Source organism: Sphaerodactylus townsendi, linkage group LG03, assembly GCF_021028975.2.
Source record: "Sphaerodactylus townsendi isolate TG3544 linkage group LG03, MPM_Stown_v2.3, whole genome shotgun sequence".
NCBI lineage: Eukaryota > Metazoa > Chordata > Lepidosauria > Squamata > Sphaerodactylidae > Sphaerodactylus > Sphaerodactylus townsendi.
The window spans coordinates 124,461,594-124,487,238 of NC_059427.1; the positions used below are offsets into that span (position 1 = coordinate 124,461,594).

Here is a 25,645-nt window from a genome sequence, read left to right on the forward strand (position 1 = left end):
GAGCTGGAAATTACTTTCATATAGTTCTTTGTTGGGTTTTTTGTTCGAATGACTTAAGCAGTCCAATGACAACTCTTTCGTAACAGTATAATCTCCTTTAGCGTTTGACCCAAACATCTCACGTACCTATAGAATAAAAGGACTCAGAAGTATTCCGAGACCGTTGAGTTCAGACAACGGAAGACAGCTGTGTCATTCAACTGAATGTCCAACTGAAACATCTATTTTTTGTGCTCACCCATGCCAGATTTGCCATCAGGATATGTGTAGACTTGTCCATTGTTCTTGATAATCGGGAGACTGGAAGGTAAAGGAGCAACTTCTTCTTCACTTTCATCGGAACTGGAACTACTACTGGTATCCTCACTGCAGCTATCATAACCATCAAACATCCCGAATGAGTCACGTCTCTTCCTTTCTGACCGTGAAGAATGTTCAGTCTAAAACACAAATTAAAATACTGAAGTCTCTGAAGATAGCAGAAAAAAATTAGCATTTGAGCAAGTTTTAAAGTTTGCACAAAGTATACCTTATATAGTACAATTCTGTATACACAGAAAATGAGGGATTCTTAGAAGATTATCTAAATATTAAGTGATATTTGTTTTCCCCCAAAATTCATCACCTGCTGATATGCCTCAAAATATTTAAACACTATGCATTCACTCTGGTTAACCAGAAAGTGACAAGCAGAAGGTAACAAATTATCTAGTTCAAATTTCTGAACTTCTGTGAAAAAATGAAAATATCCAGGTATGCATCGTTGCTATTCTTTACATTCTCTATAGTGTCATAAGCAGTCCCCTCATGTTTCCCTTCACATATTTTCAATGTTTGAAGTAGACTGTCTCCTCAAACAATGATCAGCCATAGAAGCAATTCCATGGTTACTGACAAACAGAACGAAACATGTAAGCATCTCAATAGTCTAGAACTATGTGTATGCCTTCACAATGTATCAGGACAACAATACATAGCAAAATTCCTAGTCACAGAATGTCATATCTAAAGTGATATCCCTTTCACAGTGCCAGTCAAATCACACTTTTTTAATACAGCAAAATAGCACACAATGAAAAAGACCTCAATTAAACCTACTGACCAAGACACAGTAAAATAAACCACCTGTGCCCGTACTACAGCTAAAAGATTTGTGTTGCAACTCTGCATAGATAAATGTCCACCTCCAATAAATCAATGGATAGTAGACTTTAGAATGCTATCAATATTTGAATGCATAGCATATAGACAACAATTGTACATAGATCTATCTTTAGATGCTTAGAAACTTATGTACAAATCTGTCAATGCTATATTTTTCACTATATGTATATTTGTTGTCTTTTTATTCTATTTAGTTGCTGGCTTTTGAGTTTTCCTTGTTTTCTGCTCTTTTTTAAATAAGAGGAAGAGGCATTGACCTTTGGTTTACAGCTAGGCAAAATGATCTTGAAAAACTAAAGCATAAATAAGGACACAATCTTGAATTCCCACCACACTGTAAACATTTACTCCCTTTCTTTACTCTACCACATTGTAAGCATTCAGTTTCAATTTATTATTTGTTATCAACTCCCAAAAGTATTCTCTCAAATACTGAAATGGTTCACTGCTGTTTCTGAAACTGCTGCACTAGAAAATAGTTTTGGTCATCATCTACATACTGAACACAGAAACTACAGCATGGACAATCTCATCTCAAGCCACATGTAAACACTGAAATATATTAGAGGTAAGATGGACTGCTATGATGCCACATAGGATAGTTGTAGCAGAGTACAGGGTATAGTTGCAGGGGTATTGCAGAGGAGTACAGCAGGTGTAACACCACCTTCTGATACCAGTTAGAAAGGAGAAGAAACACTGCAAAACCATGCCTTCTAGCCTTAACTCCGCATGGCAGCATTCAGGAATTTGACAGTCTGCCATGTCAAATGATCCATTGTATTAAAAAAGCAGATAGTGAGAGAAAGCCACCTGGCTTCCTGCCCCCAATAATTGATAGACTCCATTTGCCATGAGCTCAGGGGGTCAGGATAAAGCCTAGTTATCTACACAGCATGTGAAGTCATAAAGTAAAGATCAAGGAAAGAATGCCCCAGATGGCAGTGGTAATGTATAGCAGGCTGCTTACATATATCTTTTAGCAGCATTTGATTTGTAGGGCTAAGCAGTTACAATGAGGTAAGAATGCACCTCAATCACCTAGATGCAACCCCCTGACAATCTAATCCTTTAAACATCAGCCTTTCTGAGCAGAATCAGCTATGGTTTGTGTGAATTCAGCTTCAGCTCATTCTGCCTTAGCCACCTAATCATAGTCTCAGAGCAGTTCTCAGAGCAAAGAGGAACAAATTTGAAGACCAGGATAATTAATTTTAGATGGGGGGTTTCCTCTGCACACTGATGGCATCGAGCCCCAAAGCTCCAGATGACCTCACTTAGTGGACTCATAAATGTTGAGGAGCACAGGTGAGAGAATACAACCCTATGGCATCCACAGGACAAATTCAGAGGACAGGATTATGACATAATGTTTTGTGTGGATCACATTGTATTTCGTTAGGTAAAGGTAAAGCTTCCTCTTCAGTTGTGTATTTCGTTAAATGCACTTAAACTGTCAAAAGACTCTTGCTTGTTGAGCAGCAACAAATGCAATCTTAAACCAAGTTACACCCATCAAAACCAATAAGAGTAGAAGAGTAACTTTGTTTAGGATTGGAGTGCACTCCCTCTCAGTACCAATTAACGACAGCTATAAGTATTGTATCCGTATGACCTGATATTTTCCTTTCTTCAAAGCTCAAAGTCTCAGAAGTACTTGCAGAGAGGTTTAAGTTGCACATTGCCCATTCTGGTTAACATGGGGAAATAGGCTCCTACTCCAAAGGCTCTTCCCATTCCAAGTGCAGCAAGAGAAAAAAAAAAGGTTAGATAAAACCACAGACCAGGAATAGCCTTTTTAAACATTACTCCTTGTAGGATTATGTAATTGTGGAGGTACACAAAAAAGTTTGCATAGACTGTATTGTGGGCTATCTATTTTGATCTGATTGCCTTAAACTACAATAGAGATAAGCCTATAAACTACAATAGAGATAAGCCTATAAGCAAATATTCTGCATGGCATGTTGTACTAGCACAGATTTCACAGTGACCAAAAAGCTTTTAGGGTTCCCATTTTTATCACTCCTTTTCTGCAGAATTCATCTTCATTTTGTTCAATGACAAAAGTCAACATTAGGCAATGACAATCATTTTAACATAATGGAGGCTCCCAACCATAACTAATAACCAAAAATTATAATGTTATAACCAGCACAGTAATAATTGGTCCCTATCCTAAACATTTTCCAGTGCAGCTGATTGTAGCTTATGGCTACATGGCCAAGAACAAATACCACTGCGTACAGTTTATTCAGCCTGTCAATGCAACAGGCACTCAGGTGGTTTACAGCATGCATTCATGTGAAGCAAAAGTCTCACAAGCCATATCCCTAAGGTCCTAGGTAGGAGGATGGAAAACCCCAAAGATCACACAAGCCCCCTTTCATTTACACCTGGGGGGAACAAAAAGCAAAGTAGGCAGGATCTGCTGCCACAAGCAATATGTGTGAAGATCCTCATAGACAGAACTGCACATCCAGTACCTGTATTGACTTCTAAAGGTTCCACCAAACTGCCAAAGTTCTTGCTTCATTTCTATAAGCTAGTGCCAGTATGATCTATTGCACTTTTGCAATTTTATGCTATCATTCTCAAGGAATAGTCAGCTTGACAACTGCTCTTCTCCTTTAATGCTTTCTAGATAGCCATACCAAATAAATGGAAATCATTTGAAAAGGTACACATGGGATGCTCAAATATCAAACTGAGAAGGATAAAAAGAAAAAGTGAAAACACACAACTCTCTCAGTCTCTACTCATAACTTATCTGAATGGTGTTCTTGAAGTTGTAACTCTGTACCATTTTCTAAATGATAGCCCTTCAAGAACTTGAAGATGGCTATCAGATCACCTCTCAATCATTTCCTCTCCAAGCTAAACATGCCCAGCTCCCTCAATCTTTCCTCACAGGACTTGGTCCCCCCACAACTCACCATCTTTGTGGCCATCCTCTGGACACATTCTAGCTTGTCAACATTCTTTTAAGTTGTGGTGCCCAAAATTGAACACAATACTCTAGGTGAGGTCTAACCAGAGCACAGTAAAGCAAAACCATCACTTCATATAATATGGACTGTACTTCAGTTGATAAAGGCCAAAACTGCATTTGCCATTTTAGCTACGTCACACTATTGACCCATGTTCAGTCTACTAAGACCCCTAGATCCTTTTTGCACATTCAACTGCCAACAAATCTTCCCCATCCTATAATTATAAAATTGATCCTTCCTATCTAAATACAGTACTTTATACTCTTATCAGTCGTATTTGCCCAGTTTTTCAGTCTGTCAAGGTCATCCTGTATCCTGACTTTGTCCTCTACCATATTTGCTATACCTCCCAATTTAGCATCATCTGCAAATTTAATAAGCACCCGCTCTATTCTTTCACCCAAATCACTTATAAAGGTATTGAACAACACAGGTCACAGAACAGATCCCAGAGGCACTCCACTTGTCACCCTTCCAAGAGGAAAAGGAACGTTTTGGGTGCATTGTGTCAACCTTACAGATCCAACAAGCAGTAGTAGGATCTATACCATGTATTACCAACTTGTCAACAAGAACATGATGTGGAACCTTATCAAAAACCTTCCTGAAATCAAGATAAACTATGGTCGCATCACCCTCTGATGCTCCTGACATAAGAGCAAGATGAGTCTTAAGTGAAGGCCTAATCCATCTGTACCTCCAGATCTACTAATAGCCCAAGTGGCAAACCTGCCCCATTATCAGCAAACACTAGCTCCATCTTATCTGGATTCACCTTCAATTTATTGGCCCTCATTCAGCTCATTGCCATCTCCTGGCAGTGACAATGGTGAAAGAAATAAAGTTGGGTGTCACCTACACAATGGCTCCTCAATCCAAATCCCCAGACACCTGTGCCCCATAACTTTATGTAAATGTTAAGACGCAAGGAGAACAGAACTAAACTTTGCAAAATCCTATAGCCCAAGTATATCCTGTTGCATAGCTGATTTCCAGAATAACCTAATGGTACTGATCAACAAGACAGTTACTGAAGCAATGAAGTATGGTGCCGCATCCACCTTGGTCTCATCATCCTGAAGGCTAATTGTATCAAAAGCTGCTGAAAGATCCAGAACAATTACACTCAAGCCTCTCTCTATGAGGGAACTGTCCATCAGAGCCAACAAAGCATGACAGTTCCAAAGTCAGGAAGGTAGCCAGATCAAAATAGGTCTATTCCGTCCAATAAGCTTGGAGTTATTTGCTCACACACCTTTCGTAAAACTGGGATATTTGCTGCTGTGTGGTACTTAGTAAAGGTCACCAGGTACAAAGAATAACTCCCAGTGGGTTTGCTACGATTCTGGAGAGTATGACAATCTTAAACCAAATGTTCTTGGCATAGATGGAAAAGACCCTCCTTTTTAGACATCCTAAAGATGAATTCAATACACAGTATAATGGGTAATAACCAATTAACAGAGCAAGAGCTCTAGCTACGGAAATAGATACATTAATACAAATGAGAATGGTAGGCTGATTCCGCATGGGCCAAAAACAGCAGTGCGAAAATGGCATGAAATGGTGTAAAAGGGTTTAAAACAGTGTGAAAGGGTTTATACTGTTTTCACACCATTTTCACACCGCTGTTTTTTGGCCCATGTGGAATCAGCCATAGATAAGAATTTTCTCAATCTCAGCAGAAAGGTAGAAATGGCCAAGCCATTAACAATATGTCCACTTCTTTGGAGCCTCAATGAAACTCAGCCTCCACAAGCTAAACTGTCTCAAATATTTTAGCTACTTGTCAATCTTTTCCATAGCAAAAACAAATATCTGAAGTAGCATCCAAGGCTGACATTTCACAAACAGCATAAAAAAGGCTGCCTGTAAGTTTAGCAAACGCACTAAATTCAGCAATAAGAACGTCATTAGCAAACAAAACATATTAATGCAGTTTTTTCTTTTAAAAGTCAGCTTTTCACTTAAACTTTAAAAGGGGCTTGTTGACAAACCATCCAAAATGTTTTTAAACCCGAGGCAGGCATGACACACAAGAAGCTTACAGCATTCATTTCGCTCCTGAATGTTTACATCCACCGAAGCTGACTGTAAGAATCGCCACGGCATGTTTTAGGAAAAAACAGGACAGATCACTGTAGAACAATGAGAAGAAGAAAACACTAGACAAGCAACAGCAGTCTGTCCGTAGCTGCCAAATCTGATCTTCTCCTAATACTTAGAACTTGAAACCAGTTTCTCTCTAGCTTTTGCAAACGAACACATTACCTCTACAACCTTCAAATTCTACTTTCTACTTATGGAGAGCCAGCAGCACAACGACAAAGGAGCTTGCGAAGACATTACTCTGCACAGCCTCCTACAAAGAGCAGCATGTGGTTTGCCTAAGATTTCATGCAAAGCAAAAGCAGGAGGAATACTTCCGTACACCCACTCTGCGCACGCTACATTTTTGTAGAGAAACGCTACAGGGCACGAGACTGAGAAGTGCTGCAAAAGCAGCTCATCGTTAAAGAGAGTAGGAGGTCCCAGCATTGTCCGTGAAACAACTCAGCGCGAGGGATAGGCAGGCAGATCACACAAAAAAGGGGGCCTGGGAATCACGCCAGTAAAAAGGCATTAAGCATGCTTCCCTTAGGCAAATACAAAACAAGAGCACTTTTGCCGCCGCCGTCACTTTTTCTTATGCTACAGCAGCAAAAGTGGTGGAGGCATGAAGAGAAAAGGGGAAGGACCGCCGATAGGAACACCGATTGATCTTCACTACTTGATCATCTCACCTGGCAATCGTTGCTTTTGTGAAACTCCCCTCAAGGCAGCATGCCTGCCTGGCAACTTCCCTCCCCCTCTAAAGGCTCAGCCTACTCTCTCAGCCGCCAAAGAACAAGCAGCGGAGCCCTTTGCCGCATAAAAGCCTGCCAGGTCAAGCAGTGTAGCCAATCCTCCGCCCGCTCCTGCAGCAGCAGCTGCAGGTTCTTCTTCTTCCTCCTCCTCTTCTTCCTCCTTCCCCCCTCCCCCAGGAGAGGGTTGCTCTGCTCGGGTCTACTCACCAGGTCCTTTGTGTTTTCCATCAGGCCCTCATGGGCAGGGGATGCCTCCAACTGCTGCTGCTCTCCACCCCCCTCCCGCCCCCTCGGCTCAGCCCCCTCCCCCAGGCTCGCCCCCTCCCCTTGCTGAGGGGCAGGGCCAGGCTGGAGAAGGAAGAAAGTTCAGGCTCTCACTTTAACGAAGGAGCGAACAGACATTGAACTCCTCAGCCCCAGAATATCAACAACATTAGCATAACCGCACTGCGCACGCGCACAACGCCCCCGCCCACGGCGCGTTCTCATTGGCCCCCTCGCTCTGTGGATCGTCCTCGCTTGCCGTACGGGGGTGTTCGGCCTGAACTATCTGGCGGAAGAGATGATTGGAGTCGGGGAGGGGGGGTTGTTTTAAAAAAGCCGCCGTGATTGGTTCGACCCTCAGTTGTTTTAAGATCCTCTTACTGTTGTTTACGTTCGCTGAGGACGAGGTGTAGTTAGAAGCGGGTGTCATCATGGGAAAACAGATCCGTTTTCACCACCACAGTGTGACCTATGGAACAGTCCATCAAGAGAGCGGTTCTTATGAGGGAAAATAAATAAATCGAGAATCTGGGTCGCGTGAAGGGGAGGCGGGGCTTAACAGAGAGGAAGGAAGAGGTAAAAAAGCTGCGCGTCACCCTGTATCTTCACTTCCGGCATTCGATTAGCCACCGCCATAAGCGGGGCAGAAGTAACATAGGGAAACACTCTCAGATCTTCAGTGTTTCCTTTCTCCGGTTCTTACGACCCACTGTTCTTCACGTTCACTTAAAAAAACCAGAAGTGTCATTTAGATCCCTGTCCTAACCTCCCACCCCTTGGTGGTGAGTATTTGTGTATCTCTATGATGATGCGCGTAAAGAAGGGTTCTGGGTCACGTGAAGGGCGAAGTTGAGGACGACCTTTCCGGTTCCGCTTGGGAGCTCGCAGGCGGAGGAAGCATGGAGGTGGTGGCTGCTGCTGCTGGCGGCTTGCCGGCGAGGCGAAAGCGAGGGCGAAAAGACTGTGGGACTGTTAGCGAGGGTGGCGCCCGCGTGGCAGCTGCAGATCCAATGGAGGAGGACCGCCGATCTCGGCACTTGGCTCTTTTGGCAAAGAAGTGTGCAGAGGACCGCGGCCTGGAGGAGCTGGTGTTCGGGGATTCAGAGGAGGGAGAAAGTCTGCTAAGGCGGCTGCAAGGCCGCCCCTCTGCGCAGGTATGAACGGGGCCGGGAAGCCTCAGTTCGCCTCGCGGTTACTGTTACCGAGCAGGGGTTTCAAAGGGTGGCTCTAGCCTCTTTCTCTGGGTGAGGAGATGCAAGGGTGGTGTCAAAGGCTGTCTAGGCTGTTCAGTTTCTGTCTCTGTCGTGCAGACCCAGGAACTTTGGTCTGTTAAAAATTGTGACGCTGTTAATGGATATGTAAGACACTAAACCAGTTATGTGTTTCAGACTACATTTTGTCAGTTTCCAGTGATTTCAGAATTGGTAAGTGGAACGCTATGAAGTCTTCTCTTTAAAATGTATTTTAATTTCTTTTTTTATTCAAGCATGGGGAAGCGGTTAGTGGGAACCTTCTTGAAGAGGAATCCTGTGAGTCAGGAACTGATGATGATACAGACAGTTGCCTGCTATCTAAAAAGCCAGTGTGGATGGATGAGGATGATGAAGCTGAAGAGACGTAAGAGAACTTTGTAATAAATTCCTTTTATGAATAGAGAGATTATGTAAAGATGCAATTCTAGATGTTTCATTGTTTTATCTGAGACGAAGGGGGGGGGGCGCAAAATGGCTTGTGAGAGCGGTGCGGACCTTTGCAACATGTTTGTCCATTCTGCTGGTGTAAATGACACCTACGCTGGTCGAGAGAGCAAAGATGCAGTGGCAAGCAAGCGCTACACAGCTCTGCAGCACCCCAACCTGGAAGAGGCCACTGCTCAGAAACATGGCAGAGCACACTAGCACAGCAGGGGAACAGGCCAGGGGTGGAGCTGACTTTAGTCATCTTCCTAAAGCCACCTGCCACAGCCGCAGACTCATGCCACTGGGAAGTGTGGCATAAGCCTATTTAGCCTATGGAAGGGTTTTTCAATTTTCCTCCTTTTTGCGCCACTCAAAACCCCTTGGGAGATGGTGCAGCACTGCCTTCATGGCTCCATTTCCAGCTGCTGCAGAGCTCCCTCCCATCTGGACTGGGCTGCCCCTCCAAATGCACATGTTTGGAATTATGATCTAGTAACTTTTTAAAAATTTTAACCCACCCTAAGGCTGTGATAAAGAATGGGGAATAAATTTAAACAAATAAATAAATCCCAAATGTGCCACATTGATTTGAGTTGGTTTTTGTATGATTTCTTTATTTGTATATATTTTAATTGTTTCTTTTTAATTTTTAGAACTACTGCTAAGAGAATTTTTTATTGACTTAATAGAATCTTGTATAGCTGCTTAACAGCATAATCAGTACAGCAAAATCAAATGTCACAATTTATAAACTGATTAGCTGAATGGTTTTGGAAAATATGGCAAATTTAGCGTGTTACTTTATTTTTCTAGAATTGACATGACTCATCGATATAGGAAAAATATGATGAAAAATGATGCAGAAAGTAAACTTACTAAGGAAAAGCTTCAGAGGAGACTTCAAGAAGAGTAAGCTTTGCTAGTAATATGTAGAAAGCGTAATTTGGGAACTTATTTTATTTGATGTATGGCATCCAACATTTTGTTAAATTCAAAAACTGTCTACTTTTCTTCTAACTTGGTGTACACCTGCTCTCCTTAGTAATGTACATTAATTTGCACGTGAGAATTTTTCACACTGTAATCTATATATATAAAAAGCTAACAGTGTTTTTGTTAATGGTAGTATAACTCAGTAACTGCTGGGCCAATTCCTCTGAAAATTCCCAACCACTATAGTCAGCCAGGTGAGAGTGTTTGTAGATCTTCACATACCTGAAATTTCACACCTGGCCCAGGTAAAATGCCTTTTTCCTGGCGCTCCATGGTGAAGGACATGCAGCTGCCTGTGTGTAACTGTCACCCTTAGAATGTTCGTGCAGCTTAGAATGTTCACTCAGATGGCCAGATATGATCAGTGAAAACAGTACATAGGCAGTAACTCGAGTGGAAGAGAAACACATACACACACATACACACGAGGGAGAGGGAAGGGAGGGAGGGAGGGGTGGCATGCAAGGGAAGAGAGGGAAGGGACTGCGGGCACACACATCAATGACATCGCACAGTATCAGGCTGCGTATTTGCATCAGCACGTACTGTTGGCCTCTGAAATTGATTCGCTGCTGGCCTTTGCAATTGATTTCCCATTTCACCACAATAAGCCACAGCAACGCGTGGCCGGGCCCCGCTAGTTATGTATATAATATGAAATCTACTGTTATTATTTGTGCTGTTTTCCTAATGCTTGTTCTTTCTGTCTTCTTAAATTTGGGAGAGACTTGGCTGCTTTGCTATTAATATCATATTTCTGATTACCTAAATTAACAACGCTGTAGTGTATTTGTTGTATATAATATGCGGCATTATTGGTCTTAGATTTCAGGGTGTTATGGGATCAACTCCTTCTTGGGCAAAGAGGTCTATGAAGAAGAAAATTAGAAAAACAAAAAATGAAGGTAAATAAAGGAGTCTTTCTGCACTTTCATATTTTTAAGTGTAGATGAAATAAATGCAACATTCAAAATCATTTTCTTTAAGATGACAGTGAAGAGGACGAAGATGTTGATCTACTACGCAAAACAGGCAATTTTCTGACCACATCAGAGTCTTTACCAAGAGGTATTTTGCAGGTAATACATTCTTTATTGTTTTTATCCAAATTTGAATATCTGCAGTCAGACACCGTGGCAAACAGAAGTCTGTGCATGACAAGTACAAGTAAAGTATTGCTTTTCTTGCATTCTCCCCTTCTGTCCTCTGTTGCATGTGTAGCGTGACTGAAAGCGTCTAAATTAGGAAAGTTTTGATTCATTCCAGTCCACGACACCAAATGCAGGTTTCTGTGCAAAGAACAGTTTGCTTTGCCTTCCACACACCCTTGGGTCCCAGTTCATCCAGGCACCTTGGGTCCCAGTTCATCCAGGCTCCTGCATTCAGATGCCATGGCGAATTTGATTCAAGGCTTCTCACACCCTAAGGATGATTATGCAAGCACTGCAACAAGCTGTTTTTGTACCCATCATAAGTAAACTCCTGTTAGTTGTGATGTCTGAAGCAACTGCTTTAGCTATAAGAAAAATAATGTAAAGGATACTGAGAGCATTTCTGTATATTGTATATACTACTTGCAGAACCTTGCACTTCATTAGTTCAAGTGGACCTTTCTGAAAATGAGAATAATTACATGAAAGTAGAAAGTTCAGAATGTAGTTTAGAATTATTGATGTGCTGAACCTAGACAGTGACAAGATGCACTTCCTTGTGCACTCGCCTCACTCCCTGCATTTTTTCTGTCCTTTATATAAAGTTAAACATGAAAACTTCCGCTTAGGAATAAACACAGTTCTCATTGGTTACTTAAATGCTAGTGGTTTTAGGAAATACGTTTTATGAATAGTTCTGTCCACCAGCATCAGTTCTATATTATGGCAATTGCAAATGCAGACATGTCTAAGAGGACATGTCTTCTATTTTAAAATGCTGCCCTTCCAGATAACTGCCTTTATGTGTGGTAAATAAATAACATCTACCAGAACTAGGAGCCCTGCAGCGCAGAGTGTTATGCTGCAGTACTGCTGTCGATGCTGTGCTCATGACCTAAGTTCAATCCCAACGGAAGTCAGTTTCAGCCTTCCATACATCCGGGATTGGTAAAATGAGTACCCAGCTTGCTGGGGGTAAAGTGGAGATGACTGGGGGAGGCAGTGGCAAACAACCCTATCAATATAGTCTGCCTAATAAAAGTTGTGCTGCGACATTGCCACATGGGTCAGTAATGCTTGCACAGGCCATAATCTTTACTTTTTAATCTACCAGAAGAAAGGGCATCATATTGGCTGTGAATGAGTATATCACTGATATTATGCAAGTAGCAGGTTTGCTGGAATCTACACCAAATTTAGTTCTGGGGTTTGTTTTTCTATCAGTTCGCAGATTGTGCAGCTCTGTAAAGACTATATACATGCTTATTCTGATTTTTGTTTTGTATATTTACTATATTGTAGCCTGTTTTTGTCTCTTTTAGTTGAAAAAGTGTTTGCCTGCTAATAATGAACGTCTGTCAGACGTAAAACTTACAACTGTGCAGTTCCATCACTCTGCTCAAGTTGTAATGACAGCTGGGATTGATCAGTCTGTATCCTTGTTTCAGGTAAGGAATTAAAGCATACATCATTTTTTATTCCAGACACTGTAAATGGTCTGTAACTACATTGTTTTACATGACTATGTGGCTTTTACATTGCATATGTAGTGATTCTTTCTGGGGGTTTCTTGTGTTTCTATTGGTTCAGAGACATATTTGGCCATGTTATATGTGCTCAGTGAAATCAGTATGTGAGATACTAAACTTCATTACTGCCATCAATCCAGAGCATTGCAAGTAGGCCTCAACTACTATATGGAATGGAAGCAAATGGTCTTGTGAAACTCCATATGCAATACCAGTCCAAACGTAGGCTCTGGAATGGCATCTTTAGGTTGCGAAGGGATGTGTGTGCATGTACTTATTGTAAGGGTTTGATATTTACATTCAAGTCAAGCTGGTATTTGTAATTATGTTTATTATTTAGACTTCTTAAAATATGTACAGTCAGGCAGCAGATAAAAACATTTCTTTTTTAAAAGGTGGACGGTAAAACGAATCCAAAGATACAGAGCATCTTCTTAGAAGGTTTTCCGGTCTACAAGGCACGTTTTAGTGCGGATGGAGAGCAGATTATAGCCACTAGTATACGTGAAAAGCTGTTCTATATATATGACATGATGGGTGGAAAGATTATTCCTGTAAACCATATCAGAGGTAAGGTTCTAACCACTTTCTACATCTTTTTGCACACTTTTAAACAAGTACAATTGTTGTCAATAATGTTGACATGTATTTCGCCCCGCTACGCCTCTGCTCCCAAGTATCTAGACTGGATGCATGAGGAGGGGTGAATAATGTGAGTACATCAGGCTTATTCCTCCATAGTTCTGTCTTGTCTCCCCCCTCCCCTCCAATTAAGTACAATAGCCTTGGTGTTTGGGGCGGGCAGTGCTCGCAGATGCTGATGACAGGAGGCTTAGAGTGATGTGAACCCAAAAGAGGTTGAGGTGTGGAAGGCTTGACCTATAGCAGATCTTCACAGCCTTGGGACAGGGGGCAGCAAATGGCAGCCCAAAGAGATTGGCCAGGGTGATGATGGGAGGGGCATAATTGTTCCGTTAACTGGTAGACAAAGCTTTAACTTTGGTTAAGTGAGGACAGGGAAAATAGGCAAAATCACGTGCATTTCCATTTATTAAACATTTGATCCCCCCAGTGCCTCCTCAAACGAAGGGGCTGGAGCAGGAACAATAGTGAAATAACTCACCGGGCATACCATCAGCTAGAGTTAAGGAGTGGTAAACATTGGATGAGGGAGGAAGGGGGAAAGGCAATGGTTCTTCCCTTTGAAGAACACTTCCTGAACCAAGCTAATTGCAGAGATATCCAACTGAAATTGCTGTCACCCACCTTTTAATTTAAAGTGTTGGGAGCAAGTGTAATATTTCACATATTCTCTCCCTATTAAATAGCACGTAGTTATGATGCGGAAAAGGAGGTGGGGGGTATGGCAGGAATGGGTTGATCTGCTTGCCCAGTACTAGGAAGTAGATGGACCCTCTGCAGCACAGTAAGTGATCTGAAACTGTGTTGCATGGGAGATCGTATGTAAGAGGATATTTATATCATAATTTGTTTAAAAGTGGCTACAAGGCCAGTCTGTTCATTGACGAAGACTGTATAGAAGTTGTTGTTGTGACAGTGCTTTCATAAGGAAAGGATAGTTTTCTATCATGCACTGGATCTGTGGCACCTGTAATAAAAGAAAGAAGGCATAAAATCTCACCTCAGTTCTGTAAACCGCTCTTGTAAGAAATAATAAGCACGTGCTCGGATTTAGCACACAACTATTCTCATAACTGGTGGCTAAGTCTGTACAACAGATAACTTGCTATCTGTGGTTTTGGAAAATGACTTGTATATACTGTGTAACAAAGTAAAATGCTTTTTTTTTTCTCCTTTAAGGTTTAGAGGAGAAATTTGTCAGAAAATTTGAAGTATCTCCAGATGGATCATTCCTACTGATTTCTGGGCTGTCAGGATATCAGCATTTAATATCAATGAAGGTGAAACCACTGCTTCAGTGTTTACAAAACAAAATTGTTGGTTCAAGCTGTTGTTTGAGTCTATTGGAAAGCTAATTCATTATTTTTAATATCACCTATGATTGACAGTGACATTTAAAAAACTAAAATGATAAATTTAACATTTTGCATGCTGATTTTTCCCAATGAGCATATCTGTTTGAATAGTCAGTTCATGATCTGCGGCAGATGAACATTCTATCTAAGTTTCGCGTTTTCTGTTGTAAAAAGTATTAGTGTAGTCAGATTTGTTTAATGAAAAACATATGGTGTAGACCATAGAATGGCATCTTCCTTAGACAGGCCAGGCTTCTTTCACTTAAGCATCCTGTAAATAATTGCACCAACAAGCATTGTGTCTCTATCCTAGACAAAAGAGTTTGTCGGCAGCATGAAAATAAATGGGAGAGCCATTGCATCAACTTTTTCTCCAGACGGCAGTAAAATCTACACCCATTCTGGTAAGTCAGTCTTGATGCTGTGTGGAAGTATGTATTTTTCAGAGAATGATTTAATGTGATCTCTGTTGCTGTTCTTTATGGGCTGCTTTAAAAAGCAGCAAGCAATAAAAGCCAAATGATTGAAATCTAAAACAACACAATTTGCAACTCAATGCAAACTTCCCCCAAACAGTAGAAAACTAGTATGGTGAGGGTGGAGGGTATTAAGTACTGCCGAGTTACAGCCAATTTATGACAAACCTGTAGGATTTTCATGGTAGAGACAACAGGGGTAGTTTGCCATTGTCTGCCTCTGTGTAGCAACCCTGGACTTCCTTGGTGGTCTCCCATCCAATTACTAGCCAGGCCTAATCCTGCGCAGCTTTTGAGATTTGATGAGACCAGACTGGTCTGGGTTATCCAGTCAAGGCAGAAACTAGTGTACCAAATTAAAATAACTGTTGTCCCTTTGATTAGATGATAATCTAATGTTGAATGTACAACTATTACAACACTTTCCATTGCAGGGACATTGTTTTCTCTTAATCCCTTTAGGAAGGGTGTGAGGCAGGTTTTTGCAAGGCAGCTATTTGGCGATGGCTAGTCCAGACAAGTTTTTACTGGTCTCTTCAAATTTTCAGCAACCTTTAATAGGCAGATAAAATAGACTCTAGAGCAGTGATGGCGAACCTTTTCGAGACCGAGTGCCCAAACTACAACTCAAAACCCACTTATTTATCGCAAAGTGCCAATACGACAATTTAACCTGAATACTGAGGTTATAGTTTAGAAAAAAAATTAAAATCTTGGAATGCAAAGGAACAGTTGGGCTAAGGTCTTTCTTCTCAACTCTGTATGTTTATAGCATTTTTGCTGTGAAGCATGCTATCTCTGCAGTTACAAATGCACAGTTTTGAGAACTGCAAAACCAAGCATCTGTGATAATATCTTCTAGAAGGCCCTGAGCCCTTCGGGGGAGGGCAGGTTACAAATGTATGTAGACAGACAGACAGACAGACTGCTCAAAACAAATTTACAGAAACCTCTGGAAGACCATGACATTGTGGATGGATTAATGGACTTTCATTTACCAAAACTTAAATATTGCATGAATATACATCCTCATGCTATATAATTAAAAACTAATTATTATTTCATGATGAATAATTTTTGGACTATAATGTATCTTAAATAGAAAACTATCTTTTAAATAGATTTTCCTTAAAAACCCAATTTAAATAAAAAAATGATTTAAACTTTAAAATCCTATTTAAATGTTAAAATCTGATTTAATTTTTTAATCTAATTTGGAGTATCCTATGATTGGAGTATCCTATGCCTTGTAGCTTCTTTCACAGGATATTGCATAAAATGCAGTTGGTGCAAAGCATGTCATAAGAACGCAAACATAAGAAACAAGGAAAGAGTGAATTTTTTAATTGTGCTAATGGACAGAAATTGCAATTCTTTCTCAGCTGAAAGGGTGAAGCATAATGACCACTACTTTATTGCAAATCACCAACCAACATGTAATGCCAACACCACCTGCCATGCCTGTTGGAAAAGCTAATAATGGGGCCAGCCATTTGCTTGGAAGCACAGTAACAGGTTCTGAATAACACTCCCAAATTTGTGAGATCATTAAGGCAGCTTGCAAAATGTAGAACACAATATTTATTACCCACTATTTTAGCAAGTTTAGCTGTTCCTGTTTTCACATGAGTCTTAAGTTTGTCAGTCATTTTGCTAATCTTCCTTTCTAGTCTGCCATATCTGGCAAATTCATCCATCATACTAATTGTTGCAACTTCTTGCTTCATGTTCTGAATTTCAGACCTCACCTGTCTGTTTCCTGCTCTACGTCCTTCTGTAGTAACTTTGATATTATGGAGGAGCAAGAAAGCAAGGGGATTTTGAGTATTGTAATGTTACAATTACCTTGTATTGTTGAAGGCTTTCACGGCCGGATTCAACGCCACATGAAAGCCTTGCCCTGCCTGAAGAGATGGGAGTGGGGCCAAAGAATTGAGCCGATCTCGAGCCGCCTCCCACTTGGGAAGCCAGGGAGAAGCAGTGTCACGGTGGGATCTGAAGCTGCCCTGACAGCTAAAGGCGCCGACAGGGGCAGGGCGGGGGACCGTGGCCGCTAAGTTGATCCAGCTCTTCCGCCCCTGCGGCGGCTGGGCCGTGGGCCGTGGGTCTCTTTTGCCCAATGATGCCACAAGACAGCCTCACCCTGCCTGAGATGGGAGGGGGAGCTGAAGAATGGGGCCGATCTGGAGCCGGCCCCGCAAGAGCCGGGGAGAAGCCGGACGCGGCGGGACCTGAAGCCAGCCCGACAGCTGAAGGCAGGGGCAGGACGGGGACCGTGGTTGCTACGCTGATCCGTGGTTGCTACGCTGATTGCTACTCTCCCTGCTCAGTTCCTGCTCTTCTGCCGTTGCGGCGCTGGCGGCGGCTGGGCTGTGGGCCTCAGTGTAGCAGCCACGGTCCCCCGCCCTGCTCTTGCCGGCACCTTCAGCTGCCGGGCCGGCTTCTCCCCGGCTCCTGCAAGGTCGGCTCCAGATTGGCCCTGTTCTTCGGCCCAACAATGTCACAAGACAGCGTCACCCTGCCCGAGATGGGAGGGGGGCCGAAGAATGGGGCCGATCTGGAGCCGGCCCTGCAGGAGCCGGGGAGAAGCCGGACGCAGCGGGACCTGAAGCCGGCCCAACAGCTGAAGGTGCCGGCAGGAGCAGGGCGGGGGACCGTGGCCACTATGCTGAGGCCCATGGCCCAGCCGCCGCCAGCGCCGCAGCAGCAGAAGAGCAGGAACTGAGCAGGGAGAGCGCGGGAGGTGGGCGGGGAAGAGGGTGGCCGAAGGGAAATAAGGGGTGGAGAAGCCAGGCTGAGGAGGAAGAAAGGAGGCGGGAGCGTGGAGGGAAGGGAGGTTGCGGAAGAGAGAAAAGCCGGGAAGGGGAAAGAGGAGGTGTGGGCGCCTCTGAATGGCCCCAGCAGCCACCTCCTTCAGGGCGAGGGGGGAAGGGGGAGGGAGGAGATGTGGCCCTCGCGTGCCGGGAGGGAGGCCTTGGCGTGCCACCTCCGGCACGCGTGCCATAGGTTCGCCATCACGGCTCTAGAGCGTTACCAGACATTTGTGAAGTGCAAATCAAGAATACATTCAAAACACAGACTTAGAAGTTGTATCTAGCATTGGACATTACTTAGAAAGTTCTGTCACTTGTAATAGAAATTTTGCTACTTTTTTCCAAGAGCACGACATCTGTATTGTTTAACAGAAGCTCCACAGCAGAACTGTCAGTGTCTCTTTCTGATTTGTCTAGGGCCAGCTGAGTAGAGAAATTTTTAATGCCCACTTATCTCAGGCAGTCAAGTATAATATGAGCAAGAGTCTCCACTTGGTTTTTACTGGTCCTTGTGGGTACACTAACCAGTGCAGAGAATGGGTTTACCATTTTGGCATGCCACTTCTAGGCACCCCAAGGATTGGCAGGATAGATAGAGATACTGCTGTCCCCCAATCCACCATGGGGCAGTCGGGTAACAGTAAATCCAAAGTGTCATTCTGCTGTACTGCATTTCGTGGTTTAGTTGACTGTTTTTAAACCTAACATAGCAGTTTGATGTCTAAGTGGTGCTTAGTGTTTTTTCTTAGCATCTTATTTGTCTGTCTGCTAGATGAAGGTGAAGTCTTCATATGGGATGTGAAAAGTAGACGATGTTTGAACAGGTTTACTGATGAAGGTTGTCTTCGTGGGACGAGCATTGCAGTCTCAAAAAATGGCCAATACGTGGCTTGTGGGTAAGTAAATTCAGCAGATGTATTCCTTTAAACCATAAAGGCTAATGTCTCTAGGAGACAGTACTTTGTAGATGCTAGAGTTGTTGCTGATGTCAAGGATATCCAGACTATAGCAAGGACAAATTTAGACAGGAGGAGCAGTAAAAATAGCTTATTGAGTCATTTTGGATTATCTTATAGGAAAAAAACCAAAATAAATAATAGTAATTTTACTTGTAGTTTGCATTCTAAGTTTTTAAAAAAGATATTGTAGATATGTTGTTTGTAAGTAGTATTTGATAGGTGTAGTGGGCTCTTCTGATTTGTAGGCAGTCTGGAAAGTGAAATTTTGAGCACCTCTTCCTTCAAGGATGGATAATTTTAATCCAGCCCCATTTTGTGAAGCTGTTTTGTAGCTAGCTCTGGCTAACTCCAGGGGTATAAAAATAGGACTACTGAATTGTGAGCGGGGCAGTCAGTGTCCCGAACATGACTTATTTGTTTAAAATATTTATAAATCTCCTCAGGTTCCCAGGGCAGTTAACTTCAGTGACCTAGATCCCACAATCTAGGTCAAGGTTCAGGGATGTTCCCTTGTTCCCCTTCCTCCAACACTCACATTGAGTCTAGGAAAGCTAATTCCCTACGTTGCAGGTCTCACATGGACTAGTAACCACACAGGTTGGGAGGCTGCAGGAGCTTGTGAGAGTGGAGCAAAATTGCACACTCTTCCCTCTTCCATTAGCTTGAAGACTGCTTGTTACTTATACTGACAAAGTTAACACCTGTAATGGGTCAAAATACTGGGTTTAGCTAATTAACATTTACTATGAGATTAAAAATCCCAAATATCAATTTAGTGGAGGGGATGTGGTGTGAAACATCTTAATTAATCCCAATTCATCAATTTTATGCTGGAGTCTGCAACTGAAGTTCTTTCACTAAAGAACAGTCAGCAAGAATATGATATGGGAAACAGAAATGTTCTCTATCTGGTTTCTAAATACTGCAGTTTTTAATGGCAGATTTCTGTCCTCTGGCATGTGTGCAGAGGTGTTTTCTGATAACCACTAATAATATTGAAGCCAGTTAATCAACAGCTATAGGCCTGTAAGCTTAACTTAGTTTAATTAAGACTTTTTAAAAGTTTAATGTAGTTTTCCTATAGTTATGCCCAAAGTTTGCCTTTCTGTACACAAGAATGCACAGTTCTTCTGGACAATTCATGGATGAGGTGTTTGTGTGAGAGAGAAACTTGTTTCTGTTTCTTATGGACTGAATTGTTCTTTCTAGTTCCAGTTCTGGAGTTGTGAATGTGTATGCCCAGGATGACTGTCTCAGAAAAACCACTCCTAAACCTCTGAAAGCTGTAATGAATCTGGTAACTGCTGCTACATCGCTGTCCTTCAATCCCACTTCAGAAATACTGGCAATTGCTTCCCAAAAAATTGACGATGCAGTGAAGCTGGTAAGAGGGTGTTTTTTTCCTTTGAGTGAAGGAATAATTACAGTAAATTGCATCATGTATTATGCATGGCTCTTTAAAGCAACTATGTTTAAGCAGGGTTTTTTTTTACAAAAATGCACTGAGTACATAGCTGTTTTGTAAGGCAGACATTTTAAGTGCTTGTTTGTTACATGGATTAGTATTTAAGAAGAAAAAAATCTGGCCTTTGTACAATTTTATGATGCCTTCTTTTTTTGGCCTGTGTAACTTATTAGGCACGATAACCATAATGCCTTGCATAGTTTATGATGCCTTGTTTCTTATTTTGTATCAATTTATAAAGCCTCTTGTGAGAAGTTTGTCAATTCCATCTTTGTTACTAGGTGTTATAGCTGCAATGCCTGTATAAGTTTATGATGCTGCATTTCTTTGTATATGTTTATAATGTTGTTGATTATATTGATTTCCTTAACAGTGACACTGTAACTGTTTTATTGGCTATTCTGGGTTGTGTTTTTAAAAAGAAATAACAAGAGTTTTTGTTTTACACATTAATAGCATGGGTTATTTCTTTTAAAATTAATCAGTATTTTTACAGCTAGTCATTTGGTGCAATTTATTGTTGATGGAAAGCACCTTAGAACTTCACCACAGTCTACTTCCTTTCTCTTGAGTCAGACTTTAGCAAATCTAGTGAAACTTTGACATGCTGTAAGAGAGCCAGCATGGTGTTGTGGTTAAGGTGTCAGACTAGGACCCAAGAAAACCAGGTTTGAATCCCCACTCTGCCTTGGAAACTTGCTGGGTGACCTTGGGACAGTCACACATTCTCAGTTTCAACCCTTGCTATTATTTGGATGAGAGACAACCAAGGAATACCAGGAACATAACATGGAGATAGACAATGGCAAACCACTTTTGAATATCTCTTGCCTTGACAGCAGAAAGAGAGAGGGAGAGAGACTGGCTGGTTCAAAGTAATAAAGGTGTCCTATTGGCATTCTTCCCTCTGACCCCAAATTCTCTTTCCTTCTCTCTCACTTCCTTCCTGTAGCATACAGCCCAACCTGGGTCCATACTCTGTAAGTTTTAAGACAGCTACATCTGGCAGTCCTACCCTTAGGGGTTTTCTTTGCACAATATCCTGATCGTTGACTTCTGATGCTTACAGAGCACCCAGTTGAGAGATGTGAAAGCTCAGAAAAAATCAGAGAGAAAAGTTGTTGTTTTTTCCTGAGGACTCTTTGAGTTTGCCAACAAAAAAAAAGGGGGGGGGGAATCTTTGGGGGCAAATGTGAAATATTTTCTCTTTTAGAATGAGTGAAACACTTTTGGGGCAGGGATTCTCATTCATAATGTAGAGCACAAAAAAGTCTGACGCCTTCTCAGTTTCTTAAATGGGAAATTTTGGGGAACACAAATACTGTATGTACATTCTGTCAACACATGGAAGAGGGAGAGTGGGCATAAACTCTAGCTGTGCCTCTGCCTCTACATGACCTTCTTGACTCAAGTAACTGCAGCCAGATGACTTGTATAGCCCAGTCCCACTGCTGGGCCTGGCCTGGATCACTTGTAGAGACACTGTGATTGCTGGACTCTTGAGAGTTTGTTTGGCAATGATGTGACTCATCTAGGCTCAGCAGCATCTGTCATTGCACAAGTTGTTTGAGGCTGGCATGGGCAGCTGTGTGACCTGTGCTGGCTGAGCCACGCAGCATTGGCCACTGTTGTTGTGCAACTTGCACAGCTTGGCCTTCCAGGTGTTTACATGACTTGCTGGATGGCAGCAGCCACAGCTTAGCCAGCCAAGCCAGGCACCACACACAGTCTGCCTCTGACAACATTTTTAGATCTCAGTATTCACCATCATCCCAGGAACTGATCCTAGTTCAAATTTATTATATACTTAGCATACATTTTTCGCAACCATTGTAGGGTGTTTTAGTGGCTTGTTGCGTAGTGCAGGGAGCTGGAATCAGGCTAGTCATGATGACCAGCATGCTGAAATCTTAGCAGATTTCTGGGACTGAAACTATGATCAGGAGAGAAGCAGTTAAAATTATAGTTTGAAATCTATTTTACTGTTCTTCAATCAGAATGCAAGCATTTGATGACAATAAAGTGCACTTCTGTTCATCTCCCTTCCATTTAATTGTTTTGTTTCACTCTTCTTAACAGGTCCACATTCCTTCCCTTACAGTATTCTCAAATTTTCCTTGGTCTGGGAGAAAGGTAATATACTTGGCTGAATCCATGGACTTCTCACCCAGAAGCGGATTTTTTTCTATAGCAAATAACAAAGGCAAAGCTTTATTGTATAGGTACGTGTTGAATTAAACTAGTAGAACTGATATTGCACTCTTACCTTATTGTTTCCCGGGTGGTGTTTAATACATTAGAAGCTTTGTTAAATGGCATGTATGGGGAATGGAGCTCCTGGTTTACTGAATATGCTGATTAACAAAGCTTTTGTCCTCCCCCAACCCTTGGGCCACCTTCTGATTGCTTAGGTGTGGCCAGACCTGTCCATTTGGCCTTGGGGTCATGCCTAATAAAGGTTTGCCTAGAGGTGGGGCCACCCCAAGCTCTGCCTGTACCTTCCAAGTAGGGGTGAGGCTTGGCTCACTCCCAGTTCCTGGGCCAAAGGACTTCCTTCCTTCATTGGCCTTGCCTGACCTGAGGGCTCAAAACAATCTTCTGCAGGCTCATCCTGTTCCCAGGAAAAAAATCATCACCCTGCCCTGTCTCTAGTTCTTCCTTGGTCTGTGATGGCCATTTCAACTAGCACAGCTTGCACAGAGACTACTTGTACCTTTAAAAAGGCAGAAAAAAACCCACTCCTTGATTAATTTGTTCCCAAGAGAATCAGACTTGTATGTGAGTGACTCCATACTAGCTCTCCTCTTGGTCTGCAAGTACAGGAGAAAAAGTTCTAAGCAAACTTCCAGGGTTTGGGGGACATGTAAGATTGAGAAATTAATATATATCCAAAGATTGGGTATGATTCAGCCAGTTCATATTTTATTCAGTTTGGAAGTAACAAGCATATACTTAAATCTAATCCACTAAAATGAATAGAATGAATAGACTCCTGCTATTCAGTTATGTACACTTAAACCCAGTAAAATCAGCTCTTATAATGCTCATAAGATTGCCGCATTAGAATTACTTTAGTGTGGCTGCATTATACCCATTCTGTTAATGTGAAAATTACTGTCATTATATCTGAGGTCTTGTACACAGTACTTCGTATTCTTTTTTGTGCAGGGAAAGAATAGCTATATGTAAAACTTCATGGAAATAGTATACTACTACTGAGATCTAACTTAAAGATAAACTAGTTAATAGCAGCTCAGAGTGGAAATAGCTCTCAAGTTGTGAAATGTTTACTCTGTTTTAACATTGCAGGTTGCAACACTACTCAGACTTCTAAGCTGTCTACAATGAGGTAATTTATCCACCAAAAGAGGGATACCATTGGGGAATTGCTGGCTGTGTCACTTAACCCTTCTTGTCCCAAAAATCTCAGCTATTTATCAGTAGGCAGAAGCTTAACCTGTCCAGCTAACTGCTAATTCCTGTGAAGATCCACCTAGCACTTATTTGGATTTGCTTAAATATGACTTTAGTTATTTACTTTACTTGTAACCTGCCTTTTTCTTCAAGGGGTATCCAAAGTGGCTTACATAATTCTCTTCTCCTCCATTTTATCCTTACAACAACCTCATGAGATAGGTTAAGCTTAGAGTGTATAACTGATCCACCAGCTCCCATGGCAGAATAGGGATTTGAACATAACCCCATCCAGAGGGGAGGGACGAGTCTGCCAGTGGAAGTGGCGTGCAACCGTGCCAGCCAATTTGCCCTCCCTGGAGCACTTGCCCCAGTGGAAGGGCGAAATAGCTGGCACCTGGACATGACAGCCCTCTCCAGCACAGGGACACAGTGGCGGACACAGTGCCAGCATCCCTGCTCTGCCACTGGTATAGCAGGGGCAGTCCAGGGGCGTGGTTCAGGGAGAAGCCAACTGTAGACAGCTTCCTCCCAGCCAACGTGGCATAAGTCTGTTCCGGCTAATACGGACTTCCTGGCGGCAGGGAGGCTTTTTGAGCCTCCCTGTGCTGCTGCGAAGTCTCTTTGGGGGTGGCAGCTGGTGACAGCTGTGGCTGGTTGCCCAGCTCTTGGATGGGGCTTTGAGTTTCCCAAATCCGAATCTGACACTCTGTTACACCACTGTCTGAGATTAAAGGGTAATTAAAATATTCATCTTCTTATCCTGACTTAAATAGATTTTAGTGCCTTCAACAGTCATTGATTTCAGAAATCGATGATTGCCAGGCATCAATTTCCGCCGCCGAAAATAGTTGGCTGCCTTGGTTTTCGGCAGCCGCCGAGGTATCTGTGGCAAGCTGGCCTTAGCGGCGTGCAGCAGAAATGCATGCATTTTCAAAATCGTAATAATGAAATACTCCACAGGACGGATTATCCAGTGATTTTTAGAATTTTACCACTGTATATATTTGTTATTTATACTCCAGCTTTCTCTGAGGAACTCAAAGCAGATTACACATAGTGAATCAGTAGAGAATGGGGTGTTTAGCAACCAACGCATTTTGTTTTTAGAAGTTAGGTATATAATGATTCTACTTGCAACTAGGTATACACAGCAGTACAGACCACAGTCCCTAATCATTTATCCAAGCAAGTCTGAAACCAGAAAAGCCCTCTTCAATAGAATTTTGTATAGTTTGCAGAAAGCCAGGAGAGTGGAACTCAAATTTAATTATTTCCTTTCAGTAGGCAATCAGTATTGTTAGATGTTTTAATACCATTCTGATGCACCACTGTTTGTAAATTTAACCTACAAAAGGAAGTTGTAGTGTGCAGTGGTTTTTACAGGCACTGACACTGTGTTTTTCTCTTTACAGGTGGTCTAATCTTTGGCTTTAAAGATGTGGATGAATTTCATTTTTTAAAAAAAATTATATGCATTTCACTTGAGTAATAATACAACTAATGGTAACTTTACAAACTGCTCTCCAGCCTTTTTCCTTTGCGTCACCAGTGTAATATCAAAAAGAGCACATTGCATAGGAATGAGGGCAAATCCACACATAAAGAGAAATTGCGTTGCAAGCTTTCTTGGGGCCACTAACAGCAGAAAAACCTAGGGAGGAAACAAAAATGATAATGTGGAAGGATGAATCATAGGCTAGTCCTATTTCTGACATTCTGTTGGAGGATTTTTTCTGTTGGAGTGGAACAGCTAGGCCTATGATTTCCCTCACTTGTGATCTGGAGTGATCAATTTCATTCAATAAACCAGGGATGGTGAACTTTTTGGGCTCAGCGTGTCAAAAGATTTAGAAAGTGCCTAATAACTTTTCTGGTGTGTGTCCCCCTACCCTGAACAAA

General features: G+C 42.1%; 2 protein-coding genes and 1 pseudogene across 5 annotated transcripts in view; 1 reads left to right on the forward strand and 2 right to left on the reverse strand.

Annotated features, from left to right (window-relative positions):
* Positions 1 to 7,808, reverse strand: part of MBTD1 (mbt domain containing 1) — a 55,943-nt gene extending 48,135 nt beyond the window's left edge. For 2 of the 4 annotated variants that reach the window (XM_048487922.1, XM_048487921.1), the window contains exons 1-2: positions 7,211 to 7,287; positions 239 to 440 (exon numbers count right to left, since the gene is read on the reverse strand). In XM_048487922.1, coding sequence (XP_048343879.1) covers positions 239 to 440; positions 7,211 to 7,231 — 223 coding nt within the window. In that variant the 5' untranslated portion in view covers positions 7,232 to 7,287. The other 2 variants (XM_048487924.1, XM_048487923.1) reach the window with 2 other exon arrangements.
* A 309-nt stretch (positions 7,809 to 8,117) lies between these two features.
* Positions 8,118 to 25,566, forward strand: UTP18 (UTP18 small subunit processome component). Its single transcript, XM_048487925.1, has 14 exons — positions 8,118 to 8,421; positions 8,754 to 8,884; positions 9,760 to 9,855; positions 10,765 to 10,844; positions 10,927 to 11,018; positions 12,413 to 12,538; positions 13,015 to 13,189; positions 14,441 to 14,541; positions 14,930 to 15,020; positions 18,678 to 18,801; positions 20,074 to 20,248; positions 22,409 to 22,551; positions 23,639 to 23,678; positions 25,159 to 25,566. Exons 1-13 carry the CDS (start codon positions 8,167 to 8,169, stop codon positions 23,661 to 23,663), a joined length of 1,614 nt encoding a protein of 537 aa, XP_048343882.1. The 5' UTR covers positions 8,118 to 8,166; the 3' UTR covers positions 23,664 to 23,678; positions 25,159 to 25,566.
* On the reverse strand, positions 16,437 to 16,881 carry LOC125429306 (annotated as a pseudogene).
* Positions 25,567 to 25,645: the final 79 nt, after the last annotated feature.